The sequence below is a fragment of the Humulus lupulus genome, chromosome 5 (assembly GCF_963169125.1).
Source record: "Humulus lupulus chromosome 5, drHumLupu1.1, whole genome shotgun sequence".
Taxonomy (NCBI): Eukaryota; Viridiplantae; Streptophyta; class Magnoliopsida; order Rosales; family Cannabaceae; genus Humulus; species Humulus lupulus.
In genome coordinates this window covers 200,376,996-200,403,405 of record NC_084797.1, presented here as the reverse complement: position 1 = coordinate 200,403,405, position 26,410 = coordinate 200,376,996, and the positions used below count along the sequence as shown (strand labels likewise).

Here is a 26,410-nt window from a genome sequence, read left to right as displayed (position 1 = left end):
GGGCCCCGTCTGGATATTGGGGGCATAAATGTGATAAATGAAATATATGTTGTATATGTGTGATATGTCTGTACAGCACGATTCGAGACAGTCCTGGGGAGCGGTTAGCCAGAGAGTCACAACGGGGTTGAGATTTGGACTCGGGGCGAGTCGAGGGGTAATTCGGGTATTAGTTGAGTTATGAGATTATCGGGACATAGAAATAAATATTTGGAGATATATTTGAGGATAGAATACCTAGGCGGGAATACTTGGGGAATTTACCATTTTTGCCCTCGGGGACGTTTTGACACCCCGAGCCTTGAGGTAACCTTTAGACTTAAGTTATATAAAACAATAAAAGAAAGGAATTATTTAGAAACTTGTGAAACCGACCCATACTCTTCTTTGGACTGAAGTTAGCTTGAGCTTATCTCTTTCTCACTTTCTAAGGTAGAACTCAAGAGGAAACTCATAGGGAATTCTTGGTGCAAGCTAGCATAAGCAAGGGGATTCAGTTGTGTTAACTCAGAAGCTTAAAGCTTGTGGATTAAGGTTCAACATCAGGGGTTTGAATTCAGCAAGAGGTAAGTTTTCCATGGAATTTATGTTCAAGTTTTAGCCAAGTTTTAAGCTTTGCATGTGGATAGAATTTAGGCTGTTTTTGGGTGTTCTAGTTGTATTTTGGAGTAGAATTCTATTGAGTTTTGGTGTTAATATTGAGCTGAAATGAAGGTATTATTATCTGGGATTATTGGCTTAGCATTGGTGGGAATTGGCTTGAAGAAAGGATGAAAAACCGATGGGAAAATCTGGGTTCACTGTATAGCGCCGCGGCCCGCATGCCCGCGCAGCCATGGGAGGCTGAGGGAATTTAAGCGCGCCGTGGCGCTTGCAGGGCGTGTCGCGGCCCGCGTGGTGGTCAGTGGAGAGCTAGCCTCTGTTTTGAGGCTAGCCGCGGCTCTAGTGGGAGGGGTCGCGGCCCTTAGTGTCAGTGAGGATTTTAATGATATTTTTGACTTAGGAACTTAAAGGGTAAGGCTCGGGATGGATCTTATCATTCGGATTGATAGAATTCAAGGTCCCGAAGGTTAGGGTTATGGTTTGAGGTTATTTGTTGGGTTAGAATTTGATGGTCAGATATTGTTATGTGTTGTGACTAGGATTTCGGTGAGGCTCACGTTAGCGGATTGTGCTTGGGGCATCGGTGCTCAGGAAGCTCGGAACTCAGGTAAGAAAACCCCTATTTCCATAGAGCTTGTGTGCAGGGCTGAGCCCAACATATTGAATGGAAATGACATGCAGGGCTGAGCCCTAAATACTAGAATTGTAGAGCATGGCTCTTTATCTGCTTATGCTTGAATTCTGTGCTTGTTGCTATATCGTGTTTGATATTATGTGTGTGATCGGCAAGAGCCGGGAACGGTGAAGACCGGGAACGGCGTGAGGCTGGGAACGGCATTAAGCACGATGATTGCAAGGCCGAGAACAACAAGAGGACGGGGGCGACGATGAGCACGTGGGGTGCGAGTTGCCAGGGCGAGTCCCTAACACGATACTTGGGATATCCATATGGCGTGGTCCGCGAACCCAGGGCTTGGTAAACGCCTGGGACGGCTAGGCCGTATGTGTTTAGCCTTTGGTGGCCTGTTTATATGTTTGTTTTGTGTATTGCATATGTTATCTGTTATGGGTTTTCTTGCTGGGCTTCGGCTCACAGATGCTCTGTGGTGCAGGTAAGGGTAAAGAGAAGATCAACCAACCACGAGCACAGCTGGCGTGAGGCGGCGTGTACATGTCCGACCAGCCTGGCTGTCACAGCTAGGGGATTTTGGGAGGTGCTTGTAAATGAACTTAGATTTTGTCGTTTTGACGACTCTGATCAGTTTTGTATTGTAAATATTTTCTAAACTATGTTTTGGGATCCCAAGTGTAAACTTTTATGATTAGCTATGAAAAACTACTTTCCTTAATGTTTTCTTTTTAATTATGGCTTGGTTACACGTTTTCAATTAAAACCTCGATTAGCGAGTTGAAAGCACGATTTTAAACACACTTGGTAACGGCTCTAGGGAAGTAGGGCGTTACAGGTTTGGAAAAAAAAAAAAAGGCAAGCTTAGTCCCAGGTTTATAGGTCCTTTTGAGATAGTGGACAAAGTGGGAGTAGTTGCATATAGATTAGCCCTACTGCCAGCTCTAGCAGATAGTCACAATGTGTTCCACATCTCGATGCTGCGTAGATATGTATCAGACCCATCTCACGTCCTCAAGTTTGATACGATAGCACTCCAGAAAGACTTGAGCTACGAGGAACGACCGGTTAGCATCCTAGATAGAGGGATGAAGGAAATACGGTCTAAGAGTTTTACAATCATCAAAGTCCTATGGAGAAATAATTTTGAACGAAAGGCGACGTGGGAGTTGGAGGAGGACATGTTAGCTCGGTATCCGGAATTGTTTGATAAGTAAATTTCGGGGACGAAATTTTTTGTAGTAGAGGAGAATTGTAGAGTCCCAGAATTTACTTAGCTAGTTAGATAGTAGTAGTAGTAGTAGTAGTAATAGCTAGTATTAGTTATAGTATGTTCATTACTATGGATTTTGGTTTAAGTCAGGACTTAGTTGGAAACTCATAGCAATAGTTATGAATTTTATAAGTTTAACCTATAGTTTAAGAATATTAATTATAACATAAGGTTTGATTAATATTGTTGGTCCTAGGTGTGTTATTTATTATACTATAATGTTTAGATAGAATTATTAAGATCATGACACTTGTCGTGTGCATGTTTATTTAAGGATTTAATTATAGTTTAAATAAAAGAAAGTTCAAGAAAGCTCTAGAATCTTCCAAGACCATTAGGAGCATGACATTTTCACAATCTTGTTTATTTGTGGATTAGATTGTTATTTAGATAATTAAATAGATTTTTCGTAACTTTAAGGTACTGTAACTTCCGACCTATTTTTGACCTAGTTATGTTATGAATTTCAAAAAATAGTATTTCTATAAAGTTGTAGATAACTGAATTAGATTTCTAACGGTATAAATTTGGTCTAAATCGGAGTTCTATAGCTTCAGTTATGTTGATTTTACTACAGATGAGTTTAGAGTTACGAGATTTAGAAAGTTAGATGTTATGATTCTATTTTATTTAAATTTAAATTTGGATTATAGTTAGAATGAAATTAAGTATTTTTTTTTAAAAAATAGAAGAAAGATCTAGAAACTCTAGAACCTTCAAGAACTACTAAGAGCATGACTGTAACGACTCGAATTTGCTAATCGGGCTTAGGGCCCTGGTTAGTGTGCCTGGAGGGCAATAAATAATTTAATATGCTAATATGTTGAATTATGTGTATATATGATTATGATGCATGTTTAGTTAAGTTAGATAAGCATGTGGACCCCATCTGGATATTAGGCGTATAAATGTGATAAATGTTATATATATGTGATATGTCTGTGCAGCACGATCCGAGATAGTCCCTGGGAGCGCTTAGCCAGAGAGTCACAACGGGGTTGAGATTCGGACTCAGGGTGAGTCGAGGGGTAATTTGGGTACTAGGTGTTATAGGATTATCGAGACATGAAAATAAATATTTGGAGATATATTTGAGGATGGAATGTCTAGGCGGGAATATTTGGGAAATTTACCATTTTGCCCTCGGGGACGTTTTGGTACCCCGAGCCTTGAGGTAACCACATAAACTTAAGTGAATAAAAAAAAGGGGGGGAATTGTTTAGAAGCCTTAGAAACCGACTCAAACTTCCTCCCAACTGAAGATAGCTCTTACTTCTCTTTCTCTTTCACTCTCTAAGACAAAATTCAAAGGGAAACTCAAAGGGATTGGTTAGGAACTAAAGGGAATTCAGCTGTGATATCTTAGGAGCTTGAAGCTTAAGGATTGAGGATCAACCCAGGGATTGAGTTCAGCAAGGTAAGCTCTAATTATTGGGATTATGCTGAGAATTGTTGCTGGTTTGCTAGAGCATGAATGTTAGTCAAGCTTAATCTGTTTTTGGGAATTCTAGTAGGATTTTGGAGCAGATTTCTGATGGGTTTTAGTGTTGATATTGAGTTGGTATACATGCGTTATATATCTGGGTTTGTTAAGTAGGCTTTGAGTGAGTTAGCTTGAGGAAAAGGTAGGGAAGAAGATGGGAAATTCTGGGTTTGGAGGTGAGAGCCGCGGCCCTAGGAGGGGTGCGCCGCGACCCGTGTGCGCACGCGGCCATGGGAGGCCGAGAAGCTCATGCGCACCGCGGCGCTTGGTGGGCGTGCCGCGGCCCGTGTGGGGGTCAGTGTGGTACTAGCCTCTATTTCGAGGCTAGCCGTGGCTCTTGTGGGTGGGGTCACGGCCCTTAGTGCCAATCTGAGTTTTAAGGGTATTTAGGCTTGGGAACTCAATGGGTAAGGCTTGGGATGAGTTTTATCACCCGGATTGATAGAATTCAAGGTCCCGGAGGTTAGGGTTATGGCTCGAAGTTATTTATTGGATTAGAATTTGATGGATGGACATTGTTAATGTGTTGTGACTAGGGTTTCGACGAGGCTCACGTTAGAGGACTGTGCTCCGGGCATCGGTGCTCAGAAAGCTCGGAACTCAGGTAAGAAAACCCTTGTTCCCATAGAGCTTGTGTGCAGGGCTGAGCCCAATGTATTTGAATAGAAGTGATATGCAGGGCCGAGCCCAATATGTTAGAACTGCGGGGCGTAGCCTTTAACTGACTATGCTAGAATTCTATACTTGCTTGTTATGCTATGTATATTATGATGTGAATGGTCGGCTTGAGCCGGAAACGGTGTAGACCGAGAATGGCGAAGGGCCAGGAACGAAGTTGGGCACGTTGAGTGCAAGGTCGAGAACGGCAAGGGGCCGGGAGCAGCGTTGAGCACGTGGAGTGCGAGTTGCCAGGGCGAGTCCCTAGAAGGATACCTGGGATATCCTCACGGCGTGGCTCGCGAACCCAGAGCTTGGTAAACGCCTGGGATGGCCAGGCCGTATGTGTTTAGCCATTGGTGGCCTGTTTATATGCTTGATATACGTGTTGCATATGTTATCTGTTTGTGGGTTTTCTTGCTGGGCTTCGGCTCACAGATGCTCTGTGGTGTAGGTAAGGGTAAAGAGAAGATCAACCAACCATGAGTACAGCAGGCGTGAGGCGGAGTGTACATGTTTGGCCAGCCTGGCTGCCACAGCCAGAGGATTTTGGGAGATGCTTGTAAATAAACCTAGATTTTGTCGTCTAGTCGACTTGGTTCAGTTTATATGTTGTAATATTTCTAAACTGTATTTTGGGATCCCAAGTGTAAAACTTTTATAATTTTCTATGGAAATTACTATTTCTCAAGTCTTTCCTTTGCTTATGGCTTAATTACACTGTTTGACTTAAAACCTCGATTAGCGAGTTGAAAGCACGATTTTAAACTCACTTAGTAACGGCTCTAAGGAAGTAGGGCGTTACAATGACATTTTTCATAATCATGTTTATTTGAGGATTTAAGTATTTTTTTAATAGGATAATTTCACTCCTCAAACTCTATAAATAGGACCTAGTACCCAGTCCTTTCACTTACTCTTCAGTTGTGATCATACTCCAAGGTGCTAGTGAGAACATAAGAGTGATACACTTGGGTTGGGAAAGAAAAAGCTTTATCATTCATAAACTTTATCAAACACTTGGGAAGTACGGATTAGGGTATTTCAGTATTGGAGTTAGGCCAATACTTAAGATCAACAAAGGTACCCTTATTCTTAAGTTTAATTCTTTTGATTCCTTAGTTTCTTTAGTTTTCATTCAGGTTCTAACTTTTGTTATGGTTTTGTGGTTAGGATTTTAAGTTCTTTCAACTTAAGGTGTCTTTTCGGTAAGTTTCCTCTTGGTGGTTTAGTTATATTCTTTTCATCTCTTTCCCTTAGAGATACTCACTATTCGTATTGTTGGTTTATGAGTGTTCCAAGTCCCGCATTTGTTCTCAATTATCCCGGTTTTGGTAAGGAAAATAGGCTAGATCTTATATGTTTGAATGATATGTTATGCTTTTATGTTATGTTATGTATAATATGTTATGATAAGTTTATGTTTTAATATGTTATGTTATGATTTACCCTACCTCAAATATTAGACAGGGGACGTAGATGGGTTATCATACACTACATGTGATTTACCCTACCTCAAATATTAGACAGGGGACATAGATGGGTTATCATACACTACATGTGATCTAACCTACCTCAAATATTAGACAGGGGACGTAGATGGTTTATCACATGTCATAATGGCCATTCTTAGTATACTCTTATATGGAATATGTTATAATATGTTTATAGTATATGTTATAATATGTTTTTAGTATATGTTATGATATGTTTATAGCATATGTTATGATATGATTTTATGTGTATGTTTATGGTGTTAGTAGTTTTCCCTTGCTGGGCATTAGGCTCATTCCTTGATTTTTTTTAATGTGATGCAGGAAGTTAGATATGGACGCGAGAAGATTCTTGGAAGCTTGACATTTGTGTTGAGGATGAACGGACTGAGTGGACTGCGTGTCGATCGAGGATGACGTTATTTTAGTCTTTTTAAAAAATTATGTTCTGATGTAATTCTGCAACTAGTATTTAAATTTTATGTTTTGTCAAACAATATTTTTATGTTTTAAACAATGGGTACCCATGCCATGTTTTACATTCTGTTTGGTAATATTTGTTTTTTTTGGAATTTTAATAAAGTGATTATTATTTTCAAAGTAGTAGATATGTCTAGTAGTTTTAATGATCTAAGGTCTTAAAAATAGTTGGGTCATTACAAATGCACAATTGTAAAAGTTGATGCAAATATGAATTTTTCATTAATGCTAATTTAATATTTATAAAAAAAATATACAAAGTAAGAATTTTCCTTTTTATTTTATTATTATCTAAAAATCTAATTATATAAAACAATTCATTTACATTTAATGCCATACTAAAAGCAATAATAAAATATTAATAATGACATAAAAGTAAATTAAAAAGTAATTAATTAATGTTGCTCCAAATATACTTCATGCTATATTATGTGCCAAACTTGGCACAATTTTTAGTATGTGCCAAATTTGGCATACCATGTAAAGACCCGGCTAATTTAAAGACCTCGGACCTTTAAAACTACTAAGACATAACTACTATTTTTGGATATATACATAAAATAATAGAACTTTATTTTTTAATACATAGAAAATCTAAAAATACAGGATCCCATTGTTTATACATAAAATCATAAACAAATAAAACATTTATTTAAATATTCAAGTACTAAATGCGGAAATCATAAAGACATAATTAAAAGACTCAAAATGTCAACGTCATCCTCGATCGATCCCATCGGTTCATTCCTTTAGTTCCTCGCCCAATACACATGCCAAAGACACCTCAGATCCGTCCCACCTTCCATGTTCATTTTCCTGCACAATCTAAATAAAAAAGAATGAGCCTAATGCCCAGTAAGAAAAAATTACTAAAACATAAAACATAAGACATAAGACATACAGCATAAAACATAAAATGGACTACAATATTAATGACCATTAACTTATTATCATAGTATGTGATAAAAACTGTAATAGTCATCTTAACAACTATTTTAGAGGTAGGTTTAGACACAACTATAGTCTATGATAATGATAAAAATCTTGGGATTTGCTATCTAAGCAACCATATTTCCCAAGTGACTATAAACATAAAAAAAAGCACACATACAAACATAGCACATAAAATCTAACTTATTTTTCTTACCAAAATCGGGATAGTGGAGACAAGTGCAGAATTGGAAACTCCTAAAACCAAACATTCAAACCATATGTTTCCTAGAGAAAAGAAAATGAAAAGAAATCTAAACCATTGGAATAAAGACTTACCGAAATTCTGAAGTTTCAAGAAAATGGAGCACTTAACCAAAAGTCATTATAACGAATTAGGATTGAACTGAAAGAAAAGAATAAGAAGAATAAAAGTAGATTGGATTTGAGGATTAAGAGTACCTTAGATAGCTAGAGCTTTGATCTATACTTCAAACATTGAAATCACGCTATAGCTTACTTCCCAAGTGTTTAGAAAAGCTTAGATTTGAAAGCTTTTAACCCCAAAATCCTAGTGTTTCTCTCTAGAATGAAATTGGCAGCTTGGAGGCTCTGAGAAGTGTTTGAAAGATGATGAAAATGGCTGAGTGAAGGGTCCTATTTATAGAGTTCAAGGAGAGAAACTAACTCCCATTCAAAATGAATAAATAAATGAATAGAAATGCCATTTTCCGCTCAACAAATGCCCAAAACTCGGTCAAAATCGTTCAAGAACAAGTCTAAGTTGTTGAGGGTTGTTTCTAGCTTCGATATCCACGGAGTTTCAAAAGTGGCTACTGGAGCCGATATATCGCCCCCTATAGGCGATATATCGCCTCCCCTGTTTTCCCGAGGCTCCGTGGTTTTGTTCATGCAAAGTTGACTTGTTTTCCGTATTAGCATAGGTGATATATTGACTCCTATAGCTGCGATATATCAGCTTATGCTGATATACTAAACCACGTTTTTGCACATTTTAAGCACACTTATAGTTGTTTAAACTACTTTGACTACGTAATACAAGATCCTAACATCCGAGGGAAGGTTCTAGACTTCCTAGGCTTATCCTTGATTATTTTTATTCATCTAAAATCCTTAAATCCTTAATAAACACACATATGACAAATGTCACATTCTTAATTATTCTATCTAAACCTTAAGTTATAATAAATAATATTTCTGGGACCAACTACATTAATTAAACCTTATGATAAAATTAATATTTCTAAACTATAGGCTAAACTCATAAAATTCATAACTAGCTCTACGGGTTTCCAATAATTCCTGACTTGAACCAATATCATGAAAATTAAAATACTACATCATAATATACTACTATCTAACTAAGTAAAATATTGAGGCACTACACACCATTGAAGTAACTTTTTTGTAAAGTGTGTTATTTTAGCACTGCATCACCAATTTGGCACTCTATTGGAGATGTTTTAAGTGGAGTCACAAATAACCATAAGTTCTCAAAATTCTCAAATATCAAACACAATTCTAAAAATTCCATAAAAGGTCATTCACCTCATAATTTTTCCTAATTTCAAAAAAATCAAATAATTACATGATATGGTCATCTACCGAAATTTCGTAAATTTATAAAATTACCATATATTCCTAAATGGTCGTTCACTAGAGTTCTTCCACTCATTTTCTAAATTATCACATTCAGAACTATAAGTGGCTTGATCCCTTAACTAGGGTATGTAGGCAACTTAGTCAATCAAATTCACCGAGTTCAGTTGCAATTCCAAATTCACCCAAATGTTCTCCATATTTACACAAGTAACTAATATCATCGTAATTGGAATAAAAAGGTGTTCTTTTAAATAAAAGGATTGTAATTAAGAGATTATTCTTATAATCTTGGATGGATCAAACTCAAATTAATAAACTTTTTTGCTATAAAATCAACATATGTGAAATTTTGTTGTGCATTAATTTTAATATCTAAAAATGTGAAATTTTTGCTTAACATATATAAACAAAAATTAACTCTAAAGATTATTCAAATAATTAATTAAGAATTTATGAGTTAAACAAAAAATAGGACTGGAAATATAGGTCACGACACGATAATACAACTCAAAAAGACATGAAATTAGTGCATTTGGGTTTAGCATAAACATGTACATGTCAATATAGGTTAAAATCGATTAGATACGATAAATTTCAGGTCAAAATCAAGTTAACCTGCTAAAACCAAAATTGACATGTTTAACACGATTAAGTATAAATTACTAAGCAAATCCTAAATAGATTAACCTGGACATAACCTATTTATTAAGCTATTTATGTTATGTTTACTACATATATTTAATAATATAAAATTTTAAAATTAAAAGAATAAAATAATACTTTATTTGGAGATTTGATTATGATATAATATTTTGTTTTAGTGTATGATTACTTATATTTTGAATATTAGATTTATACTTTAATTTTGAGTTTATTACATATGTTAAAATTAACATGTCTAACATATAAATATGTGTTATAAGGGTTAAAATGACATGTTTGAACTTGTTTGTTATTTTTTATTTAATCTATGTGGGTCAAATAGGTTATAAAAGTTGAAATTGGTTAAATATAATGGGTAAGTTGTTTACACAATGTGATGCAAAGCACTTAACGATTTTCACTTAAGTTGAAGTGAAAATATGAGATTTTGTAGTAGGCATCTATAATTGAATTTTATGGGTTTTTTTTAACCCAAAATTGAATATGATGACTTGACATGTGAGAAGGACACGTGGCAGTAGAAAGCATTAAAAATCCCAAGAGTTGGTCGAAATGAATGAGATGCTTGAGTGTGCTCAATCAACATGAAGGAAGCTATTCGCCGTGCAAAGATTGAAGTTACACAAAGCTTGCTGTTCGAATAGAAAAAAGCTAGTCGAAGGCACAACAACCTCATAAAGCTGCTCAAAGGGAGACCTGCTCGAAGTACAAACCATTCAACCATAACGATCCAGATTTCACGAGATATTTATGTAACTAATATTTGAATGTATTTTTCATATTATTTTAAATATGTAATCAGTTGTAACAATCCCACACTACACGTGTAGGACCTAGATCATTTTGTAAGGCCTATGGCCCACTAAGAGACTCTATAAATAGAGGTCTTTCACAGTCATTATTTTCCTATGCGCACTTTACATACAAAATCCCCATCGAATTGTATTCTCTCTCAAGCTTAGGAAACTCAGTTGAACCTTGTTCTTCTTGATCTTAAGTTTGTGATCTTCTTGTTTAATAAAAATGCAAGTGGACGTAGGTCATTACCAACTCTTGGGGCCGAACCTCTATAATTTTTTGTGCCATTTTACTTGAATTCAACTCTTTAAATTATTTAATGTCGTTCAAATTGACTAGTGTCGTTGACCAAAATGCTGGTCAACAGGTCTAAAGTGATACAAAGAGGTATCTAAGTATGCACAAAAAGTTTGGGAGCATTTGGAGGTGTTTAAGGTCACTTTTGATAAGTTAGAGATGTTTGTAAGGCGTTGCATTGCCTACAAGTGTGAAATACTTGACACATTGCAGGTGATGCATCATCTGGCGTGTCCGTATGGTTACATGATTTTAGCTCCAAAAGATGTGTTCAAAGTTTTAATCCTATTTCTTAGACTTAATGATGGTGCCTACACTATAAATAAGACTAATTAGAGCGGTAAATGATCACACTTTACAACTCTCTCTCTAATCTCTCTCTCTCTAGCTCTCAAAGATCATAAGTTTTCTCTAAGAAATTGGCCAATAATTGCTTGACTTATGTGAGTTTCAAAGGCTTGTTCAATCCCAAATTTCATTATGTATTGGTGAAGCTTCAAGCAACAATGAGAAAGCTTGGAATAAATATTTTTGATAGAGAAACTTCTCATGTACAAGCCTTTAGATGTTCCCCAAATTTGAAGATCCAGTTGCTCAATTTAAATGTTGTAGTTCTCTAAACCCTAACTTTTAATTGTGTTTATATTGTTAGTTTTGATGATTAAATATTTCTAAATTCATGATATAATCATTTAATCACTTAATTTTTTATTATCAAGATTTGTATTCATACTTTGAATATGTTTATTTAATTATTAAGATTTGCATTCATACTTTGAATATGGTTCTTGATTAGTACCCAGGGTTTGTAATATTGAGTTATTTATATTATTCATTGTTGATTTAAAAAATGTAAAGTCATAAACTCCCAACAGTAAATACGTCCAAATATAAATGTGTCGTGTAAGGTTAAGAAGACTTGAATATGGCATGTTTAAATATCATGTAAAATGTGTTGTGTCACAGGCTAATCTATTTATAAACATGTCGTGTTTGTGTTTACATTTTATGACATGTTATTTAATCGTGTCGTGTTCATATTGAGCATAATCGTATCGTGTCAAAATCGTATTAACTTGAAACACGACATGATTACACTAATTAATATCGCTAACAAAAAATAACTAAATCAAAACTAAAAACTAGTTATTAACCAAATTTAGAGAAATCTTGGACTACAATTCTCCCTCAATATTCCATTCAAACATAACGATCTCACTTAATTTTATCAATCAATGTAAATTTTTAACCAAGAAACTTAAATATTCACAAACCTTTCTCGATGATCATGCAAAATATTCTATTTAATTAATTATCTATATTCCTATGATAAACAAATTAGATCAAAACTCATTTAGCATAAGTATTCTAAAAGATTATACATGCCACACATGTATATTTATATTCTATGTGAAACTCAAAGATCACTTAGTGATCATGCATCATTTTAGTCAAAGCTAACGCAAAATTCTCTTTTCCAAGTTCGTTTAGGTTTTCTAACCAATCTAATTAGTGATCATGTATGCATTAAGCATATAATAGGATGGACAACTTAATAATGATTTCAAAATTAAGATCAAACAATCTGTCCAAACTACATAATGAGTTACAATTGCAACCTTAGAATAAAAAATTGATTTACACCACAACAAAATAGGCATTTAATGGATATATGGGGGAGACATTGTAGACATTTAATGTCTCCCCTAGGGGAGACATTGTTGGAGGAGCCATCTAAAGTGGCCCTACGATGACTCTCATGGGGAGACTTTGTAGACATTCAATGTCTCCTCCTGGAAATCATCATAGGGTGTACGTTTTACACCCTACGATGACTCCCACGAAGGAGACTTTGTAGACATTCAACGTCTTCACATGGGAGTCATCATTGGTTTTTGTATTTTTTTAAAATAAAAAAATATAATTAAATATTTATTTTCAATATATTAATTAATAGAATTAAATATATTAATTTTTTTTGAAATTGAATTAAATATATTAATTAAAAAAATATAAATTATATGCAAATTTAAATTGTGAATTTTCATTAATAAAATTGAAATGTGTATATAATATGTTTTTGCTAGCTAAATATACAAAAATGAAATATTTGTTGTTAAACATACAAAATTAACAAATATTACACTAGTTAGCTAGACATATAGTAAGAAAGAAAAAGTAAACAAAAACAAAAACCTAATATGTGGGACGGTGACTTTGAATTATTGGTAGCATATGGTTCGCCCAATGTTGTTGCATTTCATTAATATGTGCTGGTGTATATGACGTAGTGTTTAGCTACAAAAAATACAAAGTAAAATATATATTAGTTATTTAGCTGATAATAGAATACATAATTCTAGACAAAATCGGGCAGCATTTCCCCTATAATTGTGATTTAACAATTTGTGAACAACAAATCAAACAATACACAATAAGTTTCTTCCTTATAGCTCCGCAGGACACAGACAAATTTTCCAAAACCTACTTCACTAAAACACAAAGTTCTCAATCTTCTGTTATCACCGCAACACACAATTTTAATCTCAAAAGTTACTTCCTTATGGATGAATATTTAAGATATTCAAACTCCTCTAACAAAAGTTTAATAATATTAAAACAAGAAATAAGAGAATGTATGTACCTCTTGCAATTAATAATCCTAGCTGGCAAATTTACTTCACTTTGCAAAACACTTTGCTATTAAATTCACAACCTACAAAAATAAATTAGTTAATAAATAAAAGATTGCTAAAAAATATCACTAAATGATTTGATTAACAATAACTTATTTTAATTTTAGAATCTTCAAATCCTCAAATGTGTACTTGAAATAGAAATTTTAAGGCAAAAATCTCACAAGAATCACCCTAAAATCTCACTCCAATTAACCACAACCTACAAAATTAAATTAATTAATAAATAACATATTACTACAAAATAAAAATAAAATATAACTATATCTAATCAACCTAGTTAAATGCTGATAAAATCTTTTAAAATATATATGCAAACAGATATAATTTTTGAATTAAATAATAATATAAATTAAAAAATCATAAACATATATACTTGAATTACTTTTATCTATATATACAATATGGTATGTAAAATTAAAATTAATTTTTTTCCTTACTTTAGACAAAGTTATTAGATAAATTTAGCAAACATATATACATATATATACTTAATCATCCTAAAAAATTAAGAAAAAAAAATTAAAAAATTTATATTTTCGGATTAAATAGTAAAAAATTAAATGTATAAAAATAGTAAACATATTTGTATTATCTTAAAGAGTAAACAATGTGGTATCTCAAATCTACAATAAAATTAATTTTCATACTTTAAACAAATATTTCTAATAAACCCACAAATCATATAAAATAATGCACAAAAATCATGTTTTCTATCATTCTAACAATAATACATTGTTTTAATCTTGAAATCTTACCTCAAATATGCTTGAAATCAATTTTATTGAGTCAAGTTTCGCTCAAAACCGCAACATATATAAACCCTAAAAATTCAATATTAACCCACTAATAATTAAAGAAAATAAACAAAATTATTATTCTAACTATAATGCATTCATTTAATCTTAAACATATACCTTAAATGAGATTTTTAGAGCCCAAAATCGAGAAATGACACCATAAAATCACCCAAAAATGCTGCTGAAATCGCCCTTCGATCTCTCTCTGGTTCGTCTCACTCGGGCAAGAAGGAAGTTGTGTATATATAGTAGGGGAAGACCTTTAACGTCTCCCCTCAGTAGACGTGGAGGACATCTAACGTCTCCCCTAGGGAGACGTCCGATGTGGCACGTCTTCCCAGGGGAGACGTTAGATGTCCTCCACGTCTACCGAGGGAAGACGTTAAAGGTCTTCATAAGCTGCAAATTTTATTAATTAATTTATTTATTCCGAATTTTGTAATTAATGTCTCCCGCTACTTTTAATGACTTACACACTTAGTTATAAAGAAGAACTTTTAATGACTTACACACTTGGACTTCAAATATTCCTAAATACATTTAATGTCTTACACCATAGGTGTAAGACATCATAGAGAGTCATTAAATGTCAAAATTGTTGTGGTGTTATGATCATACTAATGTAAACCAAACAAAATAATCTCAACATTATTAGAGTTTACAAAATAAATAGCAAAAGATTAAGAAGAAAGAAAATATAAATTGTTGGATGTCTTTGTTGGAAAAAAAAATTGAGTGAATAAGAAATTGATGCCTAAAATGGTAATGATTTAGCAAATCACTTTGATTAAAGATGATATTATTTGAATATTATGTGATTTATTCTAATTGATTTTGGCAAATTACTTTGGTCAAAATTAAGATATCATAATATTGTATAATTAATTCTGATTGACTCTCAGAAAATCACTTTGGGTGACAACTGATATTAGCAGAATAAGTGTGATTAATTCTGATTGATTATCAGAAAATCACTTTGGGTAACTGCTGATATTACCATAATAAGGGTAATTAATTCTGATTGATTTTCAGATATTAAGATATCAGATTTGTTGAATATTTGGGCATTAATGCACTTGATTCACACATTTTTCAACTCTCCATGAAGCCTATAAAAGGAGGCTTCTCCTCTCATTCTAGGACACGGATACAGAGTATCACACACTTAGTCTTTCTTTTCTCTTCAGTCTGTGTAGTTTTTTCAGATGATAGATGGAAGGTTTATTTCGAGTTCGCCTAAGCAAACACAGTGGTGAATTCGTCCTGCATGATAGCTGTTGTATCCTGGGAAGTGGTTGCTCACGAATCCTCTAGCATCGTTCAGGTAGAGGGGGCAAATCTGCTTTAAGGAAAGCGTTTTGCGTGCCTCAGCTTAGGTTTATTCTTTCTATTGTATTTTTTTTATTTCTGTTCTTCAATTAAATATATATTTCGTTCTCCTCCGCTATATTATTTCTAACAGTCTCCTCCAATTTTCAAAGCGTTTCACCCTTCTCTATTCTACCAGGACTAATTTCTCTCGCTAAATTCTCTCTAAAGTCTACCAAATTGAAGACCCCAAGTGAAACCCTAGCAGCTCCTTTGTAGAAATAGGGTATTGGAGCAAAACATGCAAAAAATAAATAAATAAAGTTTCCCATTTATGAAATTGTTGTAGTGTTGCAATGCCTAAGAAATGGGATCTGAAAACATAAAAGTTATATATATATATATATTTCTTTTAGCTTTTCAATGGTAACAAAATCACCTAATTTAATTTCATTATTGAACTTTAAACCCACACAATTACAATAAAACTTATTTTACTTTTGTTGGTAGATTATAATATTATAAGGATTTGAATTAAAAATATAGTATTAAAGAATTAAAAATACTAAGACTATTAAATCATCATCATTACGATCATATTAATATAATTATTAATTATTGATAATTTTATTAAAAATACATATTTTAGATAGATAGGATTTAGAGTAAACTTTTTTTCTCCTCGTTGATGTGGGACTATACTTAATATAATTATGAATTGGAGATGAGATTGAATTATGTTTGGTACTGTTATTTATTTTGGTCATTATTAAACTAAATTATAATTACTATTTCTATCAATTGAAAAATAAATGATAAATTAAATTTAAATAGTATTAAATAACATACTATTTTAGAAAGAGATCCACCTAATAAACATAAAGAATATCAAGTTTAATATGAATATTGTTGTTTGTTTCATTACTTATTTATACGTTTTTTGGTTTAATTAATTCCAAAACACATGAGAAATCAACATTACATTTTATTTTTCAATTTGTTTTTAGAATTTATAATATTAAAAAATATAAAAAATATCTGGTTTTGCAAGCATTGAAAATCAAAGAAAAAAAATACTAAAAAATGAAACCAAGAATCATATTTCAAGGCATTCACTTCCTCCCTCAGTGTCCCATTTGCTCAAACACCATTTGCTCGCGGTGCCTTCTAGTTAGGGCAAAGTTTCATATATTTTCATATTGTACCTATTAACTTATGAACTAAGTACATATTTGATGATTCTATCAAAAGAAATAATTTTTTAAACCACTATTTTTTAGTTTGCTTCCATATTATCTTACACCACTTTGTATTTGACAACTTAGCTATGCATTACCTCAAAATTTCTCAACAACGTCATTTATCTCAAACTTTTCAAATGAGGTCATTCACCTCAACAAAATTTCAAAGTGAGGTCATTCATCTCAAAATATCAAAGCAATTAACTCTTTATAAAATTCTCAAAGATACGCAAATCTTTGAATTATGCTTTACTTGATTCCATTAAATGATACGCAGTCAACTTAATCGCTAAAGTTAAGACCATCTCCAATGGGAGATGCAAATATTGTGTTATATTTAACACAAAAAGTGAATAAGTAATATATTTGACACAACTTTTACATCTGTGCTCTGATGCACAATTGTAAAGTTGATGTAAATATGAATTTTTCATTAATCCTCATTTAATATTTATTGAAAATATAAAAAATAATAAAAATACCCAAATGTGTATGTACACATCTCAAACGTGTAAATCTTGAAAAAATACCAAAAATAAAAAAAAATCACCTCAAACGGACACCCGAGTGAAAAATTACGTATCTTGCAAGAAACGCATCGAACCATCGAACCACCATCGAGCAACATCAATTTTTTCATAAAAATCTTGATTTTGAAGGCCCCATCGAGCTAGCATCCAGCACCATCAGACCACCATCGAACCACATTGATTTTTTTTTTAGATTTCAAAGTTTCAAATCTGAAAAAAATCGCAAAAAACCCAAAATCATGCCCAAATCTGTTCGAAATGTAGTATTTTAGTGTCCTAAATAAGGAATACTTGCCATTATCTTGAGTTCTCTTATATTTTACCTTACCCATGGATTTTTTTTTCTAGAGAGAGAGTTGAGAGGAATGGGCTGAGGGAGAGAGAGGGAAGAGAGAAGAGAGAAGAGGAAGTGGATGGGAAAAATTATGGGAGGGCTATTTTGGAATTTGTCAAAAGATTTGGCATTTTTTTTAAATGATTAGAAGGCCTAGCATTTTTTTAAATCTTTATTCAGTTTTTTTTTTAAAAAGTTCATTGGTAAGGGAAATTTGAGTTTTTATGCTTAATGATGGGTTCTAAGTCAAAAAAATGATAGACATTTAAATTATTTCAAAAAAATGTCAATTCTTTTGACAATACCCAAAATACCTCTCTCATAATTTTTCCCACCCACTTCCTCTTCTCTCTCCCTCAACTCATTCCTCTCAACTCTCTCTCTAGAAAAAAAATCCATGGGTAAGGTAAAATATAAGAGAACTCAATGTAACGACAACTATTTCTGACTTAGGACATTAAAATACTACGTTTTTTTGCGATTTTTTTTTTTTCAGATTTGAAACTTTGAAATCTGCAGAAAATCTACGTGGTTCGATGGTGCTCTATATTAGCTCGATGGGGCCTTCAAAATCAAGATTTTCTTGAAAAAATCGATGTTGCTCGATGGTGGTTCGATGGAGGTTCGATGGTGTTCGATGCGATTCTTGCAAGATACGTAATTTTTCACTCGGGTATACGTTTAAGGTGATTTTTTTTTATTTTGGGTATTTTTTCAAGATCTACACATTTGAGATGTGTATATACACAATTGGGAAATGTAAATCTTGAAATAAATGCAAAATGCAAAATGCAAAACACACCTCATGTTCAAGATATGTTTTGGTATATTTTCAAGTTATAAACTTTGAAAATGTGTATGTGAACATCTAAAACATGTAGATCTCAAAAAAATATCCAAAATAAAAAAAAAATCACAAAAAACGGACACCCGAGTGAAAAGTTATGTCTCTTACACGAATTGCATCGAACCACTATCGAGCAACCATCGAACCACCATTGAGCAATGTCGATTTTTTCATGAAAATCTTGATTTTGAAGGCCCCATCGAGTTGGCATCGAACACCATCGAGCAACCATCGAGTTGGGCATGATTTTTGAGTTATTTTTCATATCTGAAACTCTGAAATCTGTAGAAAATTGACTTTGCTCGATTGTTGCTTGATGGTGTTCGATGGGGCCTTCAAAATCAAGATTTTTATGAAAAATCGACATTGCTCAATGGTGGTTCGATGCAATTCTTGTAAGAAACGTAACTTTTCACTCGGGTGTTCGTTTAGGGTGATTTTTTTTATTTTGGGTATTTTTTTGAGATCTACACGTTTTAGATGTTCACATACACATTTTCAAAGTTTAAAACTTGAAAACATACCAAAATATATCTTGAACATGAGGTATGTTTTACATTTTTTTTAAGATCTACCTTTCCCAAATGTGTATATATACACATCTCAAATGTGTAGATCTTGAAAAAAATACCCAAAATAAAAAAAATCACCCCAAACGGACACCCGAGTGAAATGGTACGTATCTTGCAAGAATTGCATCAAACACCATCGAACCACCATCGATCAACATTGATTTTTTCATGAAAATCTTGATTTTGAAGGCCCCATTGAGCTTGCATCGAGCACCATCGAACCATGTCGATTTTCTACAGATTTCAAAGTTTCAAATCTGAAAAAAAAATTGCAAAAAAACTCAAAAATCATGCCCAGATTTTTTCGAAATGCAGTATTTTAGTGTCCTAAGTAAGGAATACTTGTCATTACATTGAGTTCTCTTATATTTTACCCTACCCATGGATTTTTTTTTTTAGAGAAAGAGTTGAGAGAAATGTGTTGAGGGAGAGAGAGAAGAGAGAAGGGAGAAAAGGAAGTGGATAGGAAAAATTATGGGAGAGATATTTTAGATATTGTCAAAAAATTTGACATTTTTTTTAAATGATTAAAAGGCCTAATATCTTTTGATTTAGGACACCTCATTAAGCATAAAAACTCAATTTTCCCTTATGAAATTGTGATAGCATTGCAATGCCCAAGAAATGGGATCGCAGCACTTAGTCTCCACCAAATCTGAAAACATGCATCAAATAAAAGTTGCATATCTTTCGTTTAGCTTTTCAATGCCAACAATAATTTAGTATTTTGTAAGGAAAGTTATGGCCAAAATACTGAAAAATATTAGACTTGGTCTCTTGAAATGACTGCTCATACAACTCAAATTAATTTATTTTGGTCGTATTTCACTATATTTACGGTCAATTTGATTATTGAACTTTAAACCTTGAGTTCCATTATTGAATAATTTATTTTGGTCGTGTTTCACTAGCTCAATTTTATTATCGAACTTTAAACCTACAAAATTACTGCTACAAAATTTCAATAATAAAACTTATTTTACTTTTGTTGGTTGATTAAAATATTATAAGGATTTGGATAAAATATATTATTAAAGGAATAAAATTATTAAGACTATTAAATCACCATTACTATGATCATATAAATATAATTATTGATAATTTTTTTAGAAATACATATTTTTAAATATATAGGATTTAGAGCAAATTTTATTTCTCCTCGTTGATGTGGGACTATACTTAATATAATTATGATTTGGAGATGAGATTGAATTATGTTTGGTAATATTATTTATTTTGGTCATTATTAAACTAAAATTATGATTAATATTTCTATCAATTTAAAAATAAATGATAAATTTAATTTAAAATGTATTGAATAACATACTATTTTAGAAAGAGATCCACCTAATAAATATAAAGAATAAACAAGTTTAATATGTATATTGTTTTTTGTTTCATTACTTATTTATACTTTTTTTTGCTTTAATTAATTCCAAAACACATGAGAAATCAACATTACATTAAAGGCCAGTTTGGTATAGCTGTGCTGTGGGAAAAAGCAGCTGTAGCTGTGCTGTGAGAAAAAACTGCTGAGTGTTTGGTAAATTATAACTTTAGAAATACTGTGAGTTGGAAAAGTTGTATATAAGTGTTTGGTAAACTAGATTATTAGATAGCTGTTAAATACAGAATGACCAAAATATGTATCATATGTATTTAACTAATTTTGTTTGAATAAATTTATACATATTAACATATTTATAATTATTTTTTATTTTATTAAAAATAATAATGATTTTTTATAATATTTAATTCTTTTAATATATACGTATAATAAAATGATTAATTAAATTTTAAAAAATAAAAAATCAACATAAATATTGTCTATTTTTAAATTATTATAAATTTTGATCATAACAAATAATTTAAATTTAGTCAATTTGATACGACAAAATACAAAACTTAAATAAAATAAAATAGATAAGAATATAGTTTAATTATATCTCATTAAACTTGCAGCAATCAGATTTCTAGTATTGTCCATTTCATTTAAATTTGAAGCTCTAACTGTCTCATCTTCATCTTCAATATTAGTTTGATCTTCTACACAATAATATGGATTATCTCTAATTTTCTCAAAATGTCGATCACGTTTTGCATGCCTTCGAATGTAATTATGCAAGGTCATTGATGCAATCACTATTTTCACTTGCTTCTGATATGGATAACTAGGCATATCTCTTAATATTTTCCATCTTTTCTTCCATACTCCAAAAGTTCTTTCAATAACACTTCGAAGAGAAGAATGTGCCTGGTTGAATACCTCTTTATAACCAGTAGGTTTGCTACCTCGTTGAAATTGTGGTAGATGGTATCTTTGGCCTTTATATGGTCCTAAAAAACCTGTAATTTGTGGGTATCCCGCATCCACTAAATAATATTTTCTTGTCAAATAAAATATAAAAATATAATTACAAAATTATAAAGACTTTAATATTTTATAAATGTGTTTAGATGACAACCTTGGGGAGGTTTTGGAAAATTTGAAGTTGAATCACGTAAAGCTGTATAGAAAATTCTTGTATCATGAGCAGAACCTTCCCACCCAGCATATGCATATATAAATTGCATATCAAAATTACATATTGCCATGACATTCTGAGTTGGTATCCCTTTTCTACCAACAAATGGTACTTGATCTTCAGGTGGAATTACAGCATTCACATGTACACCGTCTATTGCGCCAATACAGTTCTAGAAAAAAAATACAAGATTATAAAAATATACTCTAGTTAGAAAAAAATTATTAAAAAATTGTATAATTTTAAAGTATGACTTACCTTAAAATGAGGCACATATCTAGAATCTTTCAATATCTCTTCAGGAACATCTTTAAATTCTGGGTCTGGTGGTTTTAATACATCTACACTCATATGACATAAAACATCTAAAACCTTGTTGAAATATCGACTAACTGTCTCGCCTGAGTGTTGGAATCGCTCTTGTGTTAATCGGTTTCCAGCACCGTGACCTAATGTAAATAAAAACATGCCTAATATCTCAAGAGCACACATTCTCTTTGAACCCTTAAATTCATAATTAGCTTCCAATTCATCGCATAATTTAATGAAAACATCTTTCTCCAGCCTAAACATGCTATAACATCTACTTTCATTTCCTTTTAATATTTCCATCAACCACATATGACCAGTTTGAGAAGAATTCATACAAGGTGTCTTTTCAATATATGTTGTATAATAATGTTGAACAAAGTATGTAGCTATAGACGCCGATTGTAACTCAATCTCCTCATCCGTGTCTGCCATTATTTCTAATTTAAAATAAACCTGTGTATATTAAAGAGTATATAAAATACATGCCAAATAGCCATAAAGTCTTCATAACAAATGCAAGTGAAAAACATAATAAAGCATATTTATATTAAATAGTGACAACACCAAGTCTTGAGAGCAATTTAAAAAAAAAGTCTGTAAAGAAATAACATAATAAACATATACTAACGTCATAACACAAAGTTTAGAAAATAAATACTACTACTACTATAAGTCATAGTATTATAATTATCCTAGAGTATGCTCATTCTTGAGCCAAGTAAGCATCAACTCAGGTTCTTCCAATGAAGCAAACATCTCTCTCTTCTCTTTCATGATAAACAAGCGAGTTGCAAATAAATACAAGCTGCTCCCTTTCTCAATTCCAGGCAAAGAATTTAAAATTTTCATAACTTCGGTAATACTATTCTCCTTTCTAGCTGTTTCAATATTTCTACTCCTTGTCTCCACAGCATCAGCAAGGCGACCAATTTGTTCAAATATCATTAAAGGCCCTGTCTTCTTCATTTTTCCTTTTCCATGTTTCATTGCTTTATTTTGTTTCTCAAGTGGCTCGGCTAATCTCTTGTTATTTTTCTTTCTAAGAAATCTATCAGTATTAGGCATCTCTAGATCATCGTCACTACTCTCAAGTTGTTCATGTAAGGTTTCAATATTGTTAAAAGGTTTTTCAGACTCCGATGGAATTATTCCAGATGAAGGTGTCCAAGCATACTCTCCTGTAGCAACAGTGTTCATGAAAATCCTATCTAATTTTTCCTCTACCTCTGGTTCAATTCCCCGAATGCGAAACTTTGCAGCATCGGGATGACTCTACAAAAAAATTTTGTTAATTAAATGTAACATTTATGAAAAAAAAAAGTCTTTTAGTTTCATATAAATATTTAACAAGATTATAATGTACCTGTAATTTACTATTCCACCAATCTTCAGTTGCATCAATTGTATTCTTTTTTATATTCCATCCTAAGCCAGTTTCTTTTCCCTTGAGTTGCTTCCAAAGCTTCCATTCATTTTTTAATCCATCCCACTTATTTTTCAATTGTGGTCTAGTGTAATCTCTTCCAGTTGCTTTCTTCATATTTGTAATCAAGTTTACATATCCAACTTTATCTAAATAAGTAGTAGGACGATGCCCATCATCAACCTCTTTGATACAGAAGTCTAAGAAAAAATTCAAACTCTCTGAATTCCATATTGCTTTACTTCTTGGTACGTCACTCTTGGTGCAAATATTATTTTCATTTTCCATCTAATAAAAGTGAAATGATAAGTATAAAAAAAATACAAAAGTAAAATGATGTATCCATATACGCAACAACTCTTATCAATCACTACCATCTATGTAAAACTAAATAATTCAACTAAAGTTCAACATATCCAACTTCAAGACTATTCTTAAAGAATCCATTGGGAGAAGATAAACACACACACATATGTACATTCATATACATGTAAAAAGGTTACTATAAATCAACTTTTGAAGTGAGAAAATTAAGTAAAAATAAAAGAACTAAAAAGATATTTTTGTTATGTATATGGCAACCATAAATGATTCATCTTTGAATGTAAAAATTGTATTTTTAATGTCCACTTCTCGGCTGAGAGAGTAGACAACCATAAATGAAATTATTTTAATTATAGATATTGTTAGACAAAATATCTCCTTTATATTGTTTATTTCACTCAAAACAAAAAGATAGAAATCTAATCTAGTTTTTGTATTAAAAAAGCATATCTATTCTTTCATGGTAATTCTTATTCTTTATAATTAAAGTTTATTTAGAAAAAAGATTAAAAAAAAAGAAACAAAAAGAAGTTGGGTGAAGGTGGATTGGCGAAGAGTAGATGATGAAGTGAGAGAGGAAAAAGGATTGTTTTTGTTGATGGAGATGGGCAAGGATGAGGTTGAACTTGAAAGCCTCATCATCATAATCATAGAGATGGTTATTGATTTGATTCAAATTAAATACCACGTCAAGCGTGTGTGCTTTAAGTTTTTTCTTTCTGTATCTCTATATCTATGTGAATATGCCCAGCAGCATAGCATTGTAAGAAATTAACACGTTGGTCTTGTTTTCTTCTGTGTATGGGTTTGGTTCATTCATCGATGTTAGTCCAACCTATATATATATATACACACAAATATACTGGTATGAAGAAGATCGAATAACCCAGTATCACAGAAACAATAATCAAACCACTGTACAAATATATATATATATATATAAAATGCCCTTTAATAAATCTGTGTTTAATATAGCATTAAAAAAAAAAGTTAGAGAAATACCTTGACTTGATTGTGCTGGAGTTTTTGACAGAGAAGTGTAGTCCGTGAGGAAGAAGGAAGAAGAAATGGTGAGGCAAGGTGAAGAAGATTTAACGATTAAAAAAGAAGACCTAATAATTCTAATTTAAATGAGGGTATTTTGGTCGAAAAAAATATCATTAAACCACAATTTTAGCTTCCCGTATAAGCTAAAATCTCAAAGTTAGTGTGGGCCAACTTTGATAAAAAGCTATAATTTTAACCTAAATTCCTAAAAAAGCTATTTTTTTTATTTTACCAAACACTTTTTAGTCAATAGCTTTTTTAAAAAGTGCTTTGGGCTTTTTAAAAAGCCATTCCAAACGGGGCCTAAATCTTAAGTCCAATTCCAGTCAAACTAAAGCTTTATTAAGAGCATAATAAAACCTTAATTTCATTTTTCAATTTGTTTTTAGAATTTATAATAATAAAAAATATAAAAAAAATAACTGGTTTTGCAAGCATATAAAATCAAAGATAAAAATACTAAGAAAAATGAAACCATAAATCATATTCCAAGACATTCATTTTCTCCCTCAGCTGTTATGCTGCCAATTTTTCTAAAAATGAATGGACTCGTGTTGAGCAAATTTTATCAATCAAATGTTATTTTAGAATCGATTAGAATAGTGATTTCGAAAGGTTAACAAATTATGATTATGGACTTTAAGTTGTATTCTAACATTTCTCAAGGCTAGAGTAACACTCTATTAAGAACTACTATGAGTGATATAATATTATGAGTCATAGTGCGACTTTCGTGGTAGTATGTTCAAAATTGTTATCAAAGGGTAAATTGTAATTTTTGAAATCCTTGACGGAATTTTAAAGCTAAGTCATAATCTTTATAGAAAGAAAATTTGTAAATTATAAGTTATGAATCAATTAACGATTAGTTCCCAATAATTTTTTTGTGAAGAACTTGAGCACTTTAATGGGATGTAATCTAGCATTTAAGAGGCAAATTATGAAGAACAATTATATAATTGAAAATAAAATGGTTTCTAGATGGTTTTTGTGTAAAGGAATTATGAAATGACGTTTGCTATTTTGAGTATAATTATTGTTATTAATAATTATATTAGTAAGCATTTCTTATGCTTAAATAATATTTTACTATGATATTATTGGTATGATTTTTATAATAACATTGAATTGTTATAAAAAGGAAAATGGTCAACTCACGATTTTGGGTGGATTGAAAAGAAAGAAACGAATGGACTTTAAATTGTTTATTTCCAGTATTTCTAAACTTATGGTCTTGGACCATTTTAATGACAATAATTTCTATAAAGGAAACCAATGAACGATATTATTATCACAACTTAATTAATTACTCAATTTTTATAATAAATGTAAGTTTCTAAATGAAGGAATAATCTATCTTGATTCATTATGGATTTTTGAAGAATAAATTAATGGTTTCCAAACAAATTAATTCAAGGCTTAGAAGTTTAAGATTTAAGCTATTTGTTCTAACCACTTGAATTAAGTTAACAAGTTATGGGCCTAGAGAAATCATCCATAACTATGGACTCTGTTTTAAATCA

At 31.9% G+C, this 26,410-nt stretch overlaps 2 protein-coding genes across 2 annotated transcripts; both read right to left on the bottom strand.

The window, feature by feature from the left end:
- Positions 1-21,192: 21,192 nt before the first annotated feature.
- On the bottom strand, positions 21,193-22,525 carry LOC133779849 (uncharacterized). The gene is made up of 3 exons (XM_062219750.1): positions 22,040-22,525; positions 21,722-21,953; positions 21,193-21,602 (listed from the first exon to the last, which is right to left on the bottom strand). Exons 1-3 carry the CDS (start codon positions 22,523-22,525, stop codon positions 21,193-21,195), a joined length of 1,128 nt encoding a protein of 375 aa, XP_062075734.1.
- Positions 22,526-22,780: 255 nt separating this feature from the next.
- On the bottom strand, positions 22,781-24,903 carry LOC133779848 (L10-interacting MYB domain-containing protein-like). The gene is made up of 3 exons (XM_062219749.1): positions 24,843-24,903; positions 23,457-23,804; positions 22,781-23,365 (listed from the first exon to the last, which is right to left on the bottom strand). Exons 2-3 carry the CDS (start codon positions 23,802-23,804, stop codon positions 22,781-22,783), a joined length of 933 nt encoding a protein of 310 aa, XP_062075733.1. The 5' UTR covers positions 24,843-24,903.
- Positions 24,904-26,410: the final 1,507 nt, after the last annotated feature.

Excerpts from the sequence above, each read along its gene's own strand:
- LOC133779849 (XM_062219750.1), bottom strand. The coding sequence starts at position 22,525 with ATGGCAGACACGGATGAGGAGATTGAGTTACAATCGGCGTCTATAGCT. Across the intron at positions 21,954-22,039 it reads GATATGTGCCTCATTTTAAG|AACTGTATTGGCGCAATAGA; the intron begins GTAAGTCATACT and ends TTTTTTTTCTAG. Across the intron at positions 21,603-21,721 it reads TTTTCCAAAACCTCCCCAAG|GTTTTTTAGGACCATATAAA; the intron begins GTTGTCATCTAA and ends CACAAATTACAG.
- LOC133779848 (XM_062219749.1), bottom strand. The coding sequence starts at position 23,804 with ATGGAAAATGAAAATAATATTTGCACCAAGAGTGACGTACCAAGAAGT. Across the intron at positions 23,366-23,456 it reads GGTGGAATAGTAAATTACAG|AGTCATCCCGATGCTGCAAA; the intron begins GTACATTATAAT and ends ATTTTTTTGTAG.